This window comes from Geotrypetes seraphini, chromosome 1 (genome assembly GCF_902459505.1).
Source record: "Geotrypetes seraphini chromosome 1, aGeoSer1.1, whole genome shotgun sequence".
Lineage (NCBI taxonomy): Eukaryota > Metazoa > Chordata > Amphibia > Gymnophiona > Dermophiidae > Geotrypetes > Geotrypetes seraphini.
The window spans coordinates 502611932-502632427 of NC_047084.1; the positions used below are offsets into that span (position 1 = coordinate 502611932).

The following is a 20496-nucleotide window of genomic DNA, read 5'->3' on the forward strand; positions in this document are numbered from 1 at the left end:
TATTCTCATAGTCTTCCAGTTGATCTTTCAATTTATTTAATTCCATACTATCATTTTTGCATCTGTTTGTTTCGCTTTCTATGATCTCCATTTTAGATTCTAATTCAGATGTTATTTTGTTATTACTTTCCATTTGTCTGTGAATGTTTAATATTTCTTCCTTCATTTCAGACATATTGGTTACTGTTTCCTTAAGCATTTGCTTAATTTGTCTTAGTTCTTCCATAACTTCTGCTTTACTCAATATGTCAGATTCTTCAACAGGAAGTGGGATCTTGCTTAGTGTTATTTGATCTTGTTTTTGTCTTTTTGCTGACGTGCCAGCCTCATTTTTGTTTTGTCTAGTACTTGCCATGCTGTTGTTTCTTTTTTCGTGGATTTTATTTCTTCAGGTTTGTTAGGAATCTTAAAATCTCTTTCAGTCTCAATTTTTTGTAATCTGTCTTTGTTATCTTATTACACCAGTGTTGCGTTGTTCTAGTACTGAGAAGATTGCAAATCAGTCACTCTATCAAGAACTTATCCAATTATAATAATCAACAAAAGAGAAATCCTTTTCCCCTTCTTCTTAAGTCTTTCTCTCTCAGAATTTCATTCTGACTTCAAACAGCAAAAATTCAACACTATGTTATTCAGCACAGAAGAAATAATTTTTTTTTTTTTTTCCTCAGGCTTTGCTTTGACATCAAGCAGGAGAGGGCTATATCAAACTGTCATATTTTTATCTTTGACAGGCAGCCCTATATCCCAATCAGTCTGAAGTGAAAAGTTTTCTATTTATTAATTAAATGTAGTATTCAATGTTCTTCCCTTTAAAGTGTCTTGATTTTATATCTCAAGAAACTGCTTCAAGCAGAGGATTAATTGATCTCTCTCAGGACTCCAACTCAGTACCGTCAGGAGAGAGCTACTTCAAACCGTCATAACATTTAGAAGTCAAACTGACAATTGCCTCATAATGAGATCGGTTTTTTCCTCTATTTTTCAATCTTTTAGACAGTTTAAAACTTCAACAGCTCTTCTTATTACCGTGCCACATCAACACAAAAGTGAAGCCGATAATAAAAACAATGAAAACCAGCAGTTTTACTTTTCTTTTCCCTTCAGGTCTTTTTTGTCAGTTGCCCTGATGCCGCGCTGTTCTAGCGCTGAATAAAAAAACCGGCAATCTCACCTTTGATTCTCCTATATCAGAATCCGTTTCAATTTCAGCAGAGGAGATCAATATCAATATTAATCATTCACAATTCTTGTTTTTTCCGAGATTAGCAGCAAGGGAATAGTTTTAAAAACCGTTGCCAAGTTGATTTCACAGCAGACCTCGCTTCATCACCGGCAGAGAAGGGCTATTTCAAAACTGCTATACTTTAGAGACTGACAGGCACCATATAAATTATTTATAAAGAGGAAAATTTTCTCTTTGTCGTTAGGCAGCTCACCGCCAGTTTCAAACCCCGTCGGTCTCCAGCTTTCTACATCGCACTGCTCAGGATATAAAAAACGGCTCTTTTACTTCTTGGCTTTTCACCTTTTAGGCGTCTTTTCCGTCTCAGCGAAGGAGGTCAATATTAATCCATCACAACTTCAGGATCGTAGGAAATTATTTTTTTTGATAAAATTCTGTAATATGGGGTTAATTTTTTATTAATAGTTGCCTAGTGAAGAGGAGCGTCGCGATCACACCTCCATTCGTGTTCGCGTTAAGCCACGCCCCCAAGGAAGCCCTCTTTAAAAACTGGGAAATACTGTTTCTGTGCCAGTGATTCCACATAAATTGGATGCTTTATATAGAATCCACTCTTGTTCAGGATTGAATAAACCACGACTATAGCACCAGTCTCTGATAGTTTAGTCAGCCCTAAAACAAGCAAACAGTTCTCGTACGTATACCAATACTCCACCAGGCAGAGAGGACAGAACCTTGGACAAATTTGACAGAAGGGTATTCCAAGCAAGAATGCTCACAAACAGAATACTCAATTGCAACTTTTATGACTTTTTATTTGAAATCCTTGATTAAACAGTTACCAACTTATGAGCAATATCTTCCATCAGACCAGCTCAAGTCTTTCCTACATCTGATCAATGATTTGTCAGAAACCAGAAAATTTGTGGTCAGATCTACATTCAGTGCCTTTGACATCACCTATTATACCTTCCTATCGACTTCTACACTGGCTGCCGATGGAGGCACGTGTGAAATTCAAGTTTGGTTGTTTTTGTTTCAAGGTATTTTATGGCTTAGCCCCTAAATATATAACAGACCTTTTCTCTTTCATAACCAACAGACTTAGGAGAAGCTCACATCCGAACTTTGTTTATCCACCGGCTAGAGGCTGTAAATTTAAAAGTCATCACCAACATCTCTTCTCACATCAAGCAGCATTATGGGGTAAAGATCTGGAACAACTGCTCATGCCTACTACTTATAGGGAATTCAGGAAACGCCTAAAAACACATCTGTTCCTGAAGTACTTAGATAACTGACATATACAATCTTAGTCCTCACAATCTTAGTCCTCAACAAATGATCTATAGAACTGTTATTCACTAACTCTGAACTATGTTTATTCCACTCAATCTGTAATACCTTTTGATCATTGTAAACCGCATAGAACTTCGCGGTCCTGCGGTATATAAACTGTTATTATTATTATTATTCAGCTGTATCTATTGCAATGCACAGGCAGGATTAGCTCCACCTTTCAGATTTGGACACCAATGTCCAAGACCACCTCTCCAATATCGCATGCTTAGGAGATGATCTATTTGGGGATCGTATTGAAGAGGCTACACAAAAGATCAGGACCCACATTGACTGCATGAAAACCTTGTCAAGCTTGAAACCTTCTCAATCACAATCGTCCCAACTGTATTCCAATACCTCAAAACACTCTACCTACTACTCTGTGTAATTATAATCAGCCATCTACATCATTCTGTCCATCAGCTCAGAGATGTCCTAGACAACAGATACAGTAAAAGACTCGGTCTCAATCATAATCCAAACAACAACAGTCCTTTTGACTCCCTTCTAGAGAACATTGCCAGTGTTTCCTTCTCTCTCTCCTTCTGGATCTTACTATAGGAGGCAGACTCCACTACTTTTACCATCATTGTACCCTCATAACATTTGGACCCCCATGGGTGGCTCAGTGTTGTGCCATATATTTACTATGAAAGCCTCTCAACCACCCTCCAAGAGAGTCTCTTTTCAACTTTTATCAGAAGACACACCTCCACCAAGAGATCTCAGCTCTTCTCCAGCTCAGTTCAAAAGAACAAGTTCCTCTGTAGGAGAGGGGCTGAGGATTCTATTTCAAGTATTTCTTGATACCAAAGTGAACTGGGGGTCTCTGCCCAATTCTAGACCTCTTTGCTCTCAACAAATACTTAGTGAAAGAGAAGTTATCCCAGGACAAGCAGGCAGCATATTCTTGACTGATGGGTGACGGCACCGACGGAGCCCCGGTACGGACAATTTTAGAGTGATTGCACTCTAAGAACTTTAGAAAGTTCTAGCTAGGCCGCACCGCGCGAGTGCCTTCCCGCCCGACGAAGGCGCGCGGTCCCCAGTTTTCTTAATTCCGCAGAGCTAAGAAGACGCGTATTTCCAACGGCTGTTGGAAAATTTTTTCTTATTCACTTGCCTTCCCGCTCGCGCGTATTTTTCTCTTCATATTTTCTTTTCTTTCTTTCTTTATTTCGTTTGTGTAAAAAAAAAAAAAAAGATCGTTTTATTTTTCTTTTTTTTTTTTCGATCTGCCCCGGCGGGGCCTGTTGGCACCATCGAAGCCTCGGGCTTCGATTTTGCTACAGCAGTTTTTCCATTCATGCCCCCGTCACCGGGTTTCAAAAAGTGTCAGCGGTGTGCGCGCCCTATATCCCTCTCCGAACCGCACAAGTGGTGCCTTCAGTGTCTGGGTCCGGACCATAGGGCTGAAACCTGCACCCGCTGTAGTTCTTTACAAAAAAGAACGTTAAAAAATCGACAAATTCAACAGCGGATCCTTTTTGGTATAGCTATGGAAGTTACACCGGTATCGACGTCGACGACTTCTTCCAAATCGACACCGACTGTCTCGGCACCGCAAGATACATCGCCGGTGTCGACTCCTGTAGGTAAGCCGGCTAAGAAGCCTTCCCCTACTGTTCTAGGGCCGCCAGTCGAGCATGCAGTGAGCCAAGTCCTGCAGACTGAGCGCCGGCCCCGTAAGCGCTCCGCTCCCATTGAAGTCACTGCCTTGGACACGCATGAAGAAAGTCGTGTAATTGAAGAGCTCCATTAAAAAGACCTTGAAAGATTAAATAAATTGAATGAAAACGGAAGAAATATTAAAATTTCACTGGTCCTATGAATAATAAAGAAGAAAAAAGGATGGCAACTGGTAAACAGAATAAAAACGACTTCGCTGTATCAGGAAGTAGCAAAAGGGCAAAACCGGAGCAGGAGAGCAGTTTAAAACTGACAGACACAGAAGTTATGAAAGAGTTAAAAGAAATTAAAGAAATGCTTTCTATTATTACTAAAAAAGTTACCGATTTAACAGAAGAGGTTTCAAATATAAATAAGAAGATGGATGTGCTTGAATTGAAATCTAACAACTTAGAAGAAAGAATGCTGACAGTTGAAGAGGAAATCTGTTATAGCCAAGCAGACAGGAAAAAAATTGAAATACTTATTAAAGACCTGGAAGATTTTTCGAATCGTGAACGAAGAAGTAACATCCGTCTGATTGGCTTGCCGGAAGGAGCAGAATTAGGAAATCCTGTCACCTTCATTGAAAAATTACTTCCCAAGCTACTTCCTTTGCAAACGAAATTTCCCATAGAAATAGAAAGAGCACATAGAGTGCCTTTAAAAAGAGCAGTAAACCAGCAAGGACCAAGACCTTTTATTTTTAAACTATTGCGACACCAACAGGCCATAGAAATATTACAACTGGCCAAGAAAAATAAAGGTTTGAAGTATCAGGATGCTTTTATACATCTAGTGCCGGATTTCGCAAAAAATACAGCTGTAAAAAGAAAGAAGTTATTGGATTTAAGACCAAAGCTGAGAGAATTAGGAGCGAAGTTTGGATTGGTATACCCTGCTACTATGAAAGTGACAATTGGAAACAAAACTTTATCTTTCAATGATCCAGAGAAATTAGAAAAATTTATTCAAAACCAGGAAGTACCAATGTCTTCTTAAATTGTTTATCATATTTTAGTTCCTATATATAGATAACTGAATATAGTTAAATAACTAATTTGATAAAAAGGTATTTTAAATTGATTTGGAAAAACTATATAGAATGTAATATATTCAAATCAATTCAAATATTCTACACTAACGATATTCAAAAATGGAATTCAAATGAAATCAAAATTCCAAAAAAAAAAAAAAAAAAAAAAACTTCTATTAAGGGAATAAGTGAATGTTTTAAACATGAACTAAGTTTATTAAAGGAAGATATGAATGTATTAAAGGAAAATATAATATAATATTAAAGAATGAATTTATAAGGAAAGATGTTTAGGAACATTCAATATTAATTAATAATTTTCAGATAAATGATTTTCATTTTTAGAAAAATAGAAAATATTTGAAAGACTACTTTATAATTTTATAATTTTAATTAATTTAATACAATATAAAGTAAAGATCTTCCTCCATGGGGGGATGCGCAGTGAGGGTGCATCTCGAACATATATAACACTAGATACAGAGGAGAGAATAAAGACTCAGATTCCCAGATGTCAAAGCGAGGGAACTACATGTGATGGACAGAGCAGACACCGGAACTATAAAGAAAGACTTTTGTATAACCGTTGAACTTATGGACAGATCTTGTTGTTGCATCGTATTGATCATATAAAGAGAAGAACTACATACATTGGAAAAAGAAGAAAAGAAGAGAAAATGAAAATTCAAAACGGAATAGAAAACTACAATCAAGAATAAAGATGGACTGAGATATACTTGAAGGAAATGAGTTTGTATTGAAATTATTCTCTCTTCTGGATTCAACTAACATAAAAGTAAAAGAAATATATATGTGAAATCGAGATGTGCTTTTACGGTGGGTTCCTCCATAGGAGGGGAATTTTTTGATCATAAAATACTTAATTATAGATCATTGAATTCCCATATTATTTAAAATAAAACAAATAAGGGATTATTTATTGATATATATTTATTACAAAAATAACAATTTAGATAAATTAACAATATAATATGCTTTGAATATTATATATATATATATATATATATATATATGTGTGTAACATGGCTAAATTATATTATATTTCATTTAAATAACAAATGTTTTAATTTATAGAATACAATAAGAACAGGTCTTATGGAGTGCTTTATTATCGACTTAGGATGCGTGTTACCAAGTATACACAATTTTTAATTAAAAGGGAGGGTGGGGTGGGGGATGGGAATAGGAAGAGGGGAAAATTAATAATTAAATCTAGAATAATTAAAGAAAAGTGCAGATATCTGATCAAAATTTTATTATTAAGAAGATATTTTATTTTACTCAAATTATTAAATGACAATTAAAATTTTTTCCATTAACGTCAATGGTCTGAATCACCCAGTAAAAAGAAAAAAAATGTTAGGTTTCCTTCACAAGCAAAATGCGGATATCTATTTCATGCAAGAGACACATCTTACAGGGAATGAATCTAATAAACTAATTGGGGGATGGGTATCTAAATGTTTTTTTGCTCCTGCCTTAGGGAAAAAGGCAGGAGTAGCCATACTTATTAATAAGAAATGTACTGCTGATTTTAAACTTATAAAAATTGATCCATTAGGAAGATGGGTACATATCAAAATGATAATGGGAAATACAACCCTGGACTTATTTAATTTATATGCTCCTAATTCAAATCAAATGGAGTTTTTTAAAAAAATTCAACAGATATTACTACCATTGGCTACTTCAAATTTGATAGTAGCTGGAGATTTCAATGCTGTTATGGATCCTATTTTGGATAAGAAACCTAGTAAAATTATAAAATCATTAGGGCTAGAAAATTTGATACAATCTTGTGATTTGGTAGATATATGGCGTATTCTTCATTTTAATGATCAGGAATATTCTTTTTGTTCTCAGGTCCATAAATCATTTTCAAGAATTGATTATATATTTGTTTCTAGTAATTTAGCACAAAAAGTTATGAAAGCAGTTATTGATCCTATTATAATTTCTGATCATGCTGGTGTGTGGATTGATCTAAAAAATGATATAAAAACAAATTTTACATCAATTTGGAAATTTGATAATGCCTTACTTGCTGATGAAAATTTTGTAACAGACCTAAAAGTAAAGATGAAAGAGTTTTTTCAAATTAATAGCACAGACAATATGAATATTGAAATTATATGGGATGCTTGTAAAGCTACAATGAGAGGAAACATTATATCATATTCGGCTTTTATGAAAAAACAGCTTAAAAAACAATTTATGGAATTAGAGGAAGAAATTAAATCATTAGAAAAAAAATTAATTATTAAATGGGAAAATGTAGTATTACAAAAACTATTAAAAGTTAAAACTAAATATAATGAACTCTCTTCACAATTTGTTAGAAAAGAAATGTTCTGTCAGCAATTTAGATATTATGGAAACTCAAATAAAGCTGGAAAAATGTTGGCAAATTTTCTTAAAGCAAAAAAAAGAAAAACTAAAATTATTGCAATAAAAGATACAAAAGGTAATACACACACCAGCACTAAAGATATTGTAAAACAATTTCTTGATTTTTATAAGAGTCTATATACTTCAGATTCTTGTAAAAATAAAGAACAAGATGGCTTAGAGTTTTTAAATTCAATTATTGGACCAAATATTCCAGAACATATAAAAGGAAGTTTAGAAGAACATATATCATTAAAAGAAATAGAACTAGCATTGAAATCTCTTAGAGTTGGATCCGCTCCAGGTGGAGATGGATATACTGTTGAATTTTATAAAACATTTCAAAATATTATATTGCCTTATTTATTAAATTTATATCAATATCAGATACATAATGAAAATATATCAGGTACTATGGCAGATTCTGTAATTATTGTCTTACCAAAACCAAACAGGTTTCAATTGGTTTCAAACTACAGGCCCATATCATTGTTGAATGTAGATGAAAAATTGCTTGCTAAAGTATTAGCATTAAGATTGGCAAAAGCTCTTCCTTTTATTATAGATGTACACCAAACAGGATTCGTTGCTAAAAGACATTCCTCACATAATACCAGACTGGCACTTCATTCTTTAAACTTAGCGAAAACTATGAATGAACCAGCTTTCTTAATATCGTTAGATGCAGAGAAAGCATTTGATAGAGTGGAGTGGAAATTTATGTATCAAGCTTTAAAATGGTTTGGAATAGGTCCCTTTTTTATTAAAATGATTCAAACATTGTATAGCTCTCCTGGAGCAAGATTAAATATAAATAATAACATTTCAGAAAGATTTAACTTGTTACGGGGGGTTAGACAAGGTTGTCCTTTATCTCCCTTACTTTTTGATATTGTTCTTGAACCCTTATTAATTGCAATAAATCAAACTAAGGGAATAAAGGGGATCACATTTTCAAATTGGGAATATAAATTATCTGCATATGCAGATGATATTCTTTTATATTTGAGGAAACCGGAAGATACCATTCCATGTTTATTAAATTTATTAGATAAATTTGGTAAATTTTCTGGATACAAAATAAATTGGGAAAAATCTGAAGTTCTTCCAATTAATGTCCATTGTACCAAAGGATTATTTGATTCATATTCATTCCAATGGAAAGAGGAAGGAATAAAATATTTAGGAATTGTTATTAAAAATACAATTGATGATACAGTAACAGAAAATGAAAAAATTTTATTAAAAAAAATAACAGAAATGTGCGAGCAATGGAATCCTTTACATCTTTCATGGTGGGGAAGAGTTCAAACAATAAAAATGATGATCTTACCTGTGGTTTGTTATCAAATGAGTATGATTCCGATATTTTTTCAGGGGTCATTTTATAAAAAATTAAATAGAATACTTACAAAATTTGTTTGGTTTGGGAAAAGGCCAAGAATCGCTTTAGCAACATTACAAAAAACAATTAGAGAGGGAGGGGTAAATTTTCCAAATTTTTATAGGTATCATCAAGCCTATATTTTAAGACAGGGTATGTATTGGATCCTCCCAGACCTCATGGAGAATGTACCAGACTGGTTATATTTAGAATGGCGACTCCTGTTTCCATTATATCCGGAACATCTTATAAGTATAACAATGCCCAAGAGATATAAAGATCACAGAATTTTATTAGATACATGGAAAACAATAAGATTTATTAGTAATATTACAACAGATCCAATAACTAAATCGTTACATCAATCCATTTGGGTAAACTCCAGGATCAAAATTGGTGGATTCAAAATAATATGGAAGCAATGGATAATTGCAGGTATACGGTCTTTAAATGATGTTATAGTAAATGGATCCATGCTTAGTTTTTCACAATTGCAACAAAAATTTGGATTGAACATAACACAATATTTTAAATGGATGCAATTGAAGCAAGCCATCCAGGAAGGGTTCCCTGAATGGAAAAATCTTAATACTCAATATAGTTTGCAAATCCTTTGCTTTCAGGCAGATTTTTTGGGACACCAAGCCGCAAAATGGTATAAATTATTATATGGATTTTTAAATAAAAAAAAAAGAACAGGACTTAGGGACATTTGGAGTATTGAGATAGGACAGACAATTTCTGCAACTCAATGGCAAAAATTTTGGTCCTGGAGAATACATACTACAATGTCAGCATCTATGAGTCAAACATGGTTATTTTTATTACATAGAGTTTTATGGACCCCTACTCGGTTACAAAAAATAGATAGTTCTAAATCTAATAGATGCTGGCATTGTAAGGTAGAAATTGGGACATTAGATCATTTAATCTATTTTTGTCCCTGTATAAATGCCTTTTGGAAAACAATTTGGCCCCAAATTAATATATTATTAGAAAATCATGTTGGACTTACATATGACACAATTTTATTTGGAACAGCAATGAGAACACAGAGTCCAATATCAGCAAACAATAATAAACTTTTATTGATATTAACAGGGGTCGCCATACAACAAATTACTCAAAACTGGAAAGATCATACAAAATTAAATTTCACTTTTTGGTGGAATTCTATTTGCCATATATATAAGATGGAAAAAGCAATAGCGTTACAACATGGTTATATTAAAAAATTTAATAAAATCTGGGGACCATTGGCTCTTTTTTCTAAAGATCAGATATCATAGCACAATGATAGATCATATAATAGGGGTTAGGGTGGGTACAATATTATAATAACAGATGATATATAATTTATTGCAAAAGGGGTTTTTATATATGTTTGTATTAAAATATATATTGATGGATATTCAAGTGTATATTGAAAATTATATGTATTATATATTTATCACTTGATGTAAGAAATTTAAAATGAATAAAGAACTTTAAAAAAAAAAAAAAAAAGAAGTCACTGCCTCGTCATCGGCATCGACTTCACCCGAGCGTCGAGCGGCACCGAAGGTACCGAGCAAGAAAAAAACGGTACCGGTGCCATCGGGACCAACGTTGGATGAGCGCATTGCCTCTATCCTCCAGGTCCAACTTAAGGAGCAACTCCAACACTTGCTCCCGGCTCTGTTGACTCCGAATCTTCCAGTGTCGGTACCTAGTGAGCCTTCGGTGCCGACTGTCGATCAGCCTCTTTTATTGACATCGACTTTGTCGGCGCCGCACAAATCTCTGTCCATGCCTGTTCTGTCAGCGGAACCGAAGCAGCGCACTACTCCTACGATTTCTGACCCGGTACCGTTCTCTGAACCCCGTACCGTACTACACTCCCCGGGTACCGTTTCCACCCGTTCAGGGAAATCGGTACGCAAGACTAAGCATACTGAAACATCTACTCCACTTTCTCAGGGCCATCTCCAATTGGTACGGGACCCTGACTTGTGGGACGACTCTGATGATCCCCTCGGTACCGAGGAAGATTATTCATCTGATGAGGATGATCCATCGGTACAGGATCCTGCTGCTAAGCCAGAGCACTCCTCCTTCACCAAATTTTTAAAGGAGATGTCAGACACCCTTTCTATTCCTTTAGAGTCTGACTCTAAAAAATCCAAGGCATTTCTGGATGCTTTGGATTTTGACCAACCTCCTAAAGAGTTTTTGAAGTTGCCCCTCCATGACATCTTGAGGGAAACTTTTTATAAGAATTTGGAAACTCCTTTGACGATCCCAGGAGCCCCAAGAAAACTGGAATCTCTTTATAAAGTGATTCCAATTCCAGGATTTGACAAACACCAACTTCCCCATGAATCTCTGCTGGTGGAGTCAACCCTGAAAAAATCTGCAGGAGCTAGTGTATACGCCTCTGTCCCTCCTGGCAGAGAAGGAAAGGCCATGGATAAATTTGGGAAACGCCTTTACCAAAATGCGATGTTGGCCAACCGTTCAGGTAATTACGCATTCCACTTCTCTTTTTACCTGAAGCATCTCATTCAACAGGTGACCTCTTTTCAAAAGTATATTCCGGACCGTAAACTTCCTGCTTTTCAGCAATGTACCTCTAGTCTTTTGCAACTCAGAAAGTTTATGGTCCGTTCAATTTATGATACTTTTGAACTGACATCACGGGCTACTGCTATGTCTGTGGCAATGAGAAGGTTGGCATGGCTACGTGTCTCAGACCTGGATGTAAACCACCAGGCTTGCCAATGCGCCCTGCCTAGGGGATGAACTATTTGGGGAGTCCATGGATACCACCACGCAAAAGCTCTCCGCCCATGAAACTAGATGGGACACCTTGTTGAAAAACAAGAAGAAATCTCCTCCTCGTCCATTCAGGCAACAATCTTCATATCAAAGGAGGTTTTCTGCTCGACCGGCTCAGCCTCATCCCCCTCAACCTCGCAGACAGCGTCAACAACAGCAACAGGCCCGTCAGCAACAACAGCTTACTGTAAAGCCTGCTCCTCAACCTAAGCCGACACAGCCCTTTTGACTCTCTTCTCCAGGGCATTGCCAGTCTTCCTCCCTCCTGTCCTCTACCTCAGCCCATAGGAGGTCGACTCCATGTTTTTCTTTCTCGCTGGGAAGCAATCACCTCCGACCAGTGGGTACTTGCTATCATCGCCCACGGCTACTCCCTAAACTTTCAAACTCCTCCACCATTAAGTCTGCCAAAAGAGTCTGCTTCCAACAAGGCTCAGTCCCTCCTCCTCGCTCAGGAGGTTCAATCCCTCCTTCTTCTCAATGCTATCGAACCAGTTCCTCAAGACCAGCAAGGCCTGGGATTTTATTCCCGGTACTTTCTCGTACCCAAAAAGACCGGAGATCTCAGACCAATATTAGATCTCAGGGATCTCAACAAATGTCTGGTCAAGGAGAAGTTCAAGATTTTATCTCTTGCCACCCTATACCCTCTTCTCTCTCAGGAAGACTGGCTATGTTCCCTCGATCTCAAGGAGGCGTATACTCACATCCCAATTCATCTGACGTCCAGACAATATCTTCGCTTCCTTGTCAACCAACATCATTACCAATACAAGGTGTTACCCTTCGGCCTAGCCTCCTCTCCCAGGGTATTCACCAAATGTCTGATTGTGGTCGCAGCTTATCTCCGCTCCCACAACTTTCAAGTCTTCCCTTATCTGGACGACTGGCTCATCAAGGCTCATTCTCCTCTGGCCGTTCAGATTGCCACCAATCAGACCATTCACTTCCTTCGACTGTTGGGGTTCGAAATCAATCTACCCAAGTCGCACCTCATTCCAACTCAGCGACTTCAATTCATTGGAGCCATTCTGGATACTATTTGGATGAGGGCGTTTCTTCCTCCAAACCGCCTTCACACCATCCTTTATCTCTGTCAGCAGGTGTTCCAGCAAACTTCCATCTCTGCAAATCACATGATGGTGCTCTTGGGACACATGGCCTCCACAGTACATGTCACACCCTTCGCACGTCTCCACCTGCGTACTCCTCAATGGACCTTAGCGACCCAGTGGTCCCAAGCGACGGATCCTTGTTCACAACTCATATCTGTGACCTCGTCTCTTCGACAGTCGCTTCTTTGCTGGTTGACATCCTCAAATCTATCCAGAGGTTTGCTGTTCCATCTACCTCCTCATCAACTGGTCATCACCACGGATTCCTCCCCCTATGCATGGGGAGCTCACTTGAACGAGTTCCAAACTCAGGGGTTTTGGTCTACCCAGGAAAAGAAACACCACATCAATTTCCTGGAACTCAGAGCGATGTTTTACGCCCTCAAAGCTTTTCACCATCTTCTTTTTCCTCAGGTACTACTCATTTGCACAGACAACCAAGTTGCAATGTACTACATCAACAAACAGGGAGGGACGGGATCCCGTCCCTTGTGTCAGGAAGCTCAAAGGATTTGGACCTGGGCGACTGCTCGTCACCTATTCCTGAAGGCAGTCTACATCCAAGGGGAACAGAATTGCTTAGCAGACAATCTCAGCAGAATTCTTCAACCTCACAAATGGACTCTCGACCCCTCGACTCTCCAGTCCATTTTCTCTCAATGGGGCACACCTCAAGTGGATCTTTTTGCAGCTCCCCACAACCATCAACTGCCCCTGTTTTGCTCCAGACTTTACTCTCCTCACCGTCTGGAACCCGATGCATTTCTCCTGGATTGGACCAATCTCTTCCTTTATGCATTCCTTCCTCTTCCGCTCATGCTGCACACATTATTCAAGCTCAAGAGGGAACAAGCCACCATGATTCTCATCGCTCCACGGTGGCCCAGACAGCATTGGTTCTCCCTTCTGCTTCAACTCAGTTCCAGGGAACCCATACCTCTTCCACTGTTTCCTTCACTACTTACACAGCATCAGCAAACTCTACTTCATCCCAGCTTACAGTCTCTGCACCTGACAGCTTGGTATCTCTTTGGCTGACTTCGGCTCACGCTCTCCTTTCTCAGCCTGTCCGTTCTATTATTGATGCCTCCAGGAAACCGTCTACTCTTCAATGTTACCAACAAAAGTGGTCTCGGTTTTCTTCCTGGTGCCTGTTACATCACCATAATCCCATGTCTACAGCAGTGGGACTGGTGTTGGACTATCTTTTGTCCTTATCTGACTCGTCTTAAATCCTCTTCGATAAGAGTTCACCTTAGTGCTATTGCAGCTTTTCATGAGCCGATTCATGGAAAACCCCTCTCAGCTCATCCCTTGGTTTCAAGGTTCATGAAGGGCCTTTTCAATGTGAAGCCACCTCTTAAGGCCCCTCCTGTTGTATGGGATCTTAATGTGGTTCTTTCTGCGTTAATGAAGCCTCCTTTCGAGCCTTTGGCCACAACGCATTTTAAATTTCTAACTTGGAAAGTGGTCTTTCTTATAGCTCTCACTTCTGCCAGGAGGGTCAGTGAGCTCCATGCACTGGTGGCTGATCCACCTTTCACTGTTTTTCACCATGATAAGGTCGTCCTCCGTACACATCCAAAATTCCTTCCTAAGGTTGTGTCTGAGTTTCATCTTAACCAATCCATCGTTCTACCTGTTTTTTTCCCAAAGCCTCATTCTAATCCAGGTGAACAGGCTTTGCATACCTTGGATTGTAAACGTGCTCTGGCTTACTATCTTGATCGCACCAAACCTCACAGATCATCTCCTCAACTGTTTTTGTCCTTTGATCCTAACAAGTTGGGTCATCCTGTATCTAAACACACCCTATCCAATTGGCTTGCTGCTTGCGTTTCATTCTGTTATGCTCAGTCGGGCCTGACACTGGAAGGTTCTGTCACGGGCCACAAGATTAGAGCTATGGCAGCGTCTGTAGCTTTCCTCTGTTCCACTTCCATTGAGGAAATCTGCAAGGCTGCTACTTGGTCCTCAGTTCATACTTTTACATCTCACTATTGTCTGGATTCATTCTCCAGACGGGATGGACACTTCGGCCAATCTGTTTTACAAAATTTGTTTTCCTAATGGCCAACCTTCCCTCCGTCCCTCTTCTTGTTAGCTTGGAGGTCACCCATCAGTCAAGAATATGCTGCCTGCTTGTCCTGGGATAAAGCACAGTTACTTACCGTAACAGGTGTTATCCAGGGACAGCAGGCAGATATTCTTGCGTCCCTCCCACCTCCCCGGGTTGGCTTCTTAGCTGGCTTATCCTAACTGGGGACCGCGCTCCTTCGTCGGGCGGGAAGGCACTCGCGCACGCGCGGTGCGGCCTAGCTAGAACTTTCTAAAGTTCTTAGAGTGCAATCACTCTAAAATTGTCCGTACCGGGGCTCCGTCGGTGCCGTCACCCATCAGTCAAGAATATCTGCCTGCTGTCCCTGGATAACACCTGTTACGGTAAGTAACTGTGCTTTTTGCTTGGTCTGTCTGGAAACTCTTACCACTTTTGGAGAAGAGCAACTGACTGTATTCGGTAAACCTCACAGAAACATATATTCACATTACCACAGGAAATATCTTCACTTTCAAGTGGGTTCATGCCATTTCCAGTACAAAGTCCTACCTTTTGGTCTGGTGTCAGCAGCGAGAGTGTTCATGAAATGCTTGGTGGTAGTGGCTGCAATCCTCCGCTCATACTGTTTCATGTCTTTCCTTACCTAGACAACTGGTTAATCAAGGCCTCATCACTGCAACAAGCTCAGCATGCCATCAGATCCACAGTTCAGCTATTAGAGCTTCTAGGATTTGCAGTCAGCTGTTAGAAATCACATCTTCAACCAACTCGCACCTTGAAGTTCATAGCTCTTTTAGACACGACACAAGCTCAAGCTTTTCTATCTCAACAGAGACTCAACAACTTTATCCACCTGTGCCAGAAAGTTTCCTCCCTGCCACACATTACTGCACATCAGTTGTTATATCTCCTGGGTTACATGATATCCACAGTTCATGATATCCATTTGCACGTCTACTCCTCTTGAGTGCCTCAATGAACTCTCTCCACCCAGTGGACTCAAGCCATTGGGGCTCTTTCTCAACCAGTACAAGGGACCTCAGAACTCCATCAATCTCTCTAGTGGTGGATGCTTCCATTTAATTTTTCCAAGGTCCTTTTCTTCCAGTCTCCAGCATAGCAGAAGCTGTTTACCATAGACGTTTCCATGCTTGACCGGTGAGCCCACCTCATTAGCCTGCACACTCAAGGCGTTTGGACTCCTTGTGAGAAAACTCTCCACATCAATCTCCTAGAGCTCCAGGCAATTTGCAATGCCCTTCACACATTCTAAGATTGCCTCCAGAATCAAGTACCATAAATACTCGAATATAAATCCATCTGAATATAAACCGAGGTAACCTGTTTTCCCTCCAAAAGAGGTAAAAAATGTTGACTCAAATATAAACTGAACTCACGGCAGTTTCGCGAGGTTACTATGGAAACTTACATCAGCCATTTTGAACACTGAGACTGCATGGGGCAGGAGCTTAGAAGGTTTGCTCTTGCCCTGGCTCACCACTGGACTAGCAGGGTCTGTGATGGGTCTGAGAGAGGGATGACTTAATATAAACAGAGACCCCCATTTTGAGCCAATTTTTGACCTCAAAATCTAGGTTTATATTCAAGTATATACAGTAGTCCGCATTCACACATTGCTTCAGTTATAGCCCAGGACTTCCCCCATTCATCCAGCTGCCATTATTGCTGCTCCTGCAATAATTGCCTCCCTGCAACTATTTAATATTACATGTTTTCTTAAATCCAGTAATGTTATGCCCTTACCATCTTTGCTGAAGACCACTTCATGTATTCAGCCCCCTTTCTAAAAATAAATATTTTTCCCTGTTCGTTTACATAGAATTGATAGCTCTAAGTCTAATAGATGCTGGCACTGTCATCTAGAAGCGGGGACATTAGATCATCTTTTATTTTATTGTCCATTCATATTACTATTTTGGAAATCAATTTGGCCTCAAATAAATAGGATGTTGGAAAATCCGGTAGCCTTGACATATGATACGATTTTGTTTGGTACTGCAATGAGAACTCGGAGTCAAATCTCGTCAAACAATAACAAACTTTTATTTATATTGACTGGAGTAGCAGTTCAACAAATAACATACATTTGGAAGAATTATGACAGATTAAATTACAACTTTTGGTGGAATTCAGTTTGCCATATATATAAGATGGAGCGTACATTTGCAACACAAAAAGGATATATCGATAAGTTTAAGAAGATTTGGGGACCATTAACAGATTTTTGTAATGATTTATATAATTTTTCCCATAATAAGATACTTGATAAAGGAGGGGGGATAAGTTTATTCTCTTTATCATAAATTATAAATAAATTATCATAATAGTTGTTATATTGTGTGCAACTAACAAAATAAGGGGAGGGAAAGGGATTCATAATTGAATAATAGTTGATAAAATTATTAAATTTTATATGATGTCTAAAATTATAGTAAGGATTATATAAGATATGTTGTATGTACAATATGTTATGGAGATATCAAGTGTATACTTAAGGTAATTGTATGAATCTTTATGACACACTTGTTGTTATATGAAAAAAATCAATAAAAAATGTTAAATCACAAAAAAAATAAATATTTTCTTACATTGCTCCTGAAGCTTTACTCCCCTTCAACCTCATATCATGTTAACATTAGTGTACAATCTCTAGCCTGCTAAGTTTATTACCACATGTGATTTCCATAGAAGAGTTTGGATCCACTGTTGTAGTTTTTCCCATATAGTATATGGCTGGCCAGACTTGTAAAAGCTCATGTAGGCTATTCTAAATAATACAAAACAATTGGCTTCTTTTGGCTTTTATGATGTCTTACGTATGCATCTCATTTGTTTTTTTCCCTAATTGTTTTGTGCAATTTTCAGTCTCCCTTAATCTTTGCTGGGAAACATCCATGCTCAGTTCCAGTTGGACAGCTTTGGGTTGAGTTACTTCGATTCTATGCACTGGAGTTCAATTTGTCTGAACGGGTCATCAGTATTCGCCTAGGGACAGTGTCTCGTGAGTCAAAGGACTGGCCCAAAAAGCGCATTGCTGTAGAAGGTATCTTTTCTTTTTCCTATGCATATTGTATTGAAATTGCTAAAGCTCTGATATTTGAAATGTGACATAACTAAAGTAATGAAAGCATATATTCTCCCAACATTAATTACATGCAGTCTCCCATTCAAAGCTCTTAAGTTTCTTTTACCTTATTACCTGGAAGAGCAAGAAAAAAAACATATTAAACTCATTGATATTGGAAATATGTTATCTTTTAGCAGAAGTTATACAGAATATGCCTTAAGTTTGTTCCTTGATTGCCAAAACATAAATTCACTCCATTCTTACATAACTTACAGCCTCCCCAAGCAAATGACTTTACAAAGGCTAGGTCACTGCACACACACACTTCCTCTTTATTCTTATAAAAATACATTTATTTTTCCATTTGAGTCACTTACACTGGCATTTCTAGTATAGCATGAAAGTGCCATAGTTTAACCAGAAAATTCCTGGGGGCAAAGATCATATCATCTCTAAGCCATACTCCAGCAAACACTGGTAGGTTTTTCAAATGTTATCACAAAGAAACTGGCAGTAATACTTTGTCAACTCACATAGTCTACTCTGTTGTCATATTTGTTACAGAGGAAAACAAATTGATAACTGCACTGCCAACAAATCATCTGTCACTGGAAAACCAGTTTGGTAAAATCTTTTGAGGAAATTACATATGACTTCTGATTTGTGAGAGTGATGTTTCAGAATGCCTGCAAATAATTATTTGTAACTAAACATTTTGTTGTCTTTCAGATCCTTACGCAGTAAAACGGAATGTGGCAAGATCCCTGAACAGCCAACTAGTGTATGAGTATATCCTTCACTGTTTAAGGACAACCTACAAGTATTTTGTTTTACCCCAGACAAAGCCAAACAAGCTCAGTAAGAAGCAACCTGCAGCTGCTATAGCATCACAGAAATCAGAAACAGAAAAAGAGAGTTCAATAAATGACACCATTGATGGGCCATTTCTAATTGAGTTACACAGCATAAATAACAAATTGGGAGAATTGATCATTGATGAAAGCATTGGTGCTATAGATTCAAGTCAAAATATTCATGAAAGACTGCCTAAGGATGCTGGCAAAATACTTGATGACTATGAAAGCCCATCAGGAGAAGAACTGGTGGATGATGTAGGGAATGTGGATAGTGCTGTTGAAGACCCAGACTGCGTCACAGATGAAGTTCTTTTTGCAGATCATGAAGATCTGGAGAGTGAAAATGAGGAATATGAGGACGAAGAAGACAATGATCAAGATGTAAAATGGCAGAAACCTTTCATACCTGTTAATCAAGTTTTGGATGAGGACAGTGAAAATGGAGAGCCAGTCACTGTGGTCAATATAAATGATGTTGAAACAGACAACAATTCAGATCTGGAAAATTTTCCAAACACTCTTATGACTGAGAGTGATGATTATGGTGCAGAGTGCTGTAATGCAGTGGATTGTAAGGTACATTTGTATGAGGAGAGTACAGAAGGTACTGATGAACTGGAGGAGTCTTTGAACAAGTTTCTGTCTTCAGAACATGAAATTAATAACTCAGATGAGGAGGAGGAGGAAGAGGATGATGAAGAAACAAATCTGATCTTTAGGCAAAGAGAGCATCTTGATAGCACGACTGCTGAAGAGGAACTGGACAACACCTACACAGGCTCTGGGGATGATGTACTGTCTGAAAACAAAAAAGAGCCAGACAGTCTTATCTTTGCCACCTACCAAGAATTACAAAAAGAAGAAGAAACTGTAGTTAGAGAACTTTTAAACAGAGGAGATTTTACTGATCAAAAAAATAGCTGGAATGAGAAGGAAGACATCCATCCAGAAAATTGTATTGATTCTGTGTTCTATGAGTTTAGCAAATTTGCTTTTACAAAGGGCAAGGTAAGACACCAAACTCCTATCCACACTAGAGCTCCTAAATTGATGTAATAGTTTTTTAAATGGAACAGCTGGGTGGTTTAGTGGCAGCACTATTCACTGCCATTTGGAAGATTGCCAGTTTGATTCCCAGATAGGATTTTTACCATGCTGAGTGGATGGGGCTGGGGAAGTCATGGATGCAGTGTTTGCAACCCTGTAGGAGAGAGAGCTATGGTCATTGTTAAGATCAGCGTCTAGTTGATTAGATTTTGAAGCCTATCAACCTAGGTTTTGGAGACGCCATGATGCTGGGCTCCAGGACTTGGGACTCTTTATATATTTATACAGTGTGTACACCACATAGGTGGTCTGCTGAAAAGTGGTATATCAGATTTTAATTAAACTTAAACCTTGAATGTTGATGCAGTGACCAGACTAGGGATGATAGGTGGGTGGGTCTGTTAAAATAGGAAAGAAAATTCCTAGGTAGTTGCATATGAAGGCTTCTGTTGCCCATGGAAATTTCCATGTTGCTGTGGCTGCTCAGTC

The 20496-nt window shown here is 38.2% G+C and overlaps 1 protein-coding gene across 3 annotated transcripts in view; it reads left to right on the plus strand.

The window, feature by feature from the left end:
• Positions 1 to 20496, plus strand: part of TUT7 (terminal uridylyl transferase 7) — a 317026-nt gene that overhangs the window by 135961 nt on the left and 160569 nt on the right. For all 3 annotated transcript variants that reach the window (XM_033927693.1, XM_033927688.1, XM_033927701.1), the window contains exons 12-13: positions 17902 to 18079; positions 18833 to 19968. In XM_033927693.1, the coding sequence (XP_033783584.1) occupies positions 17902 to 18079; positions 18833 to 19968 (1314 nt within the window). The remainder of the gene's footprint in view (positions 1 to 17901; positions 18080 to 18832; positions 19969 to 20496) is intronic.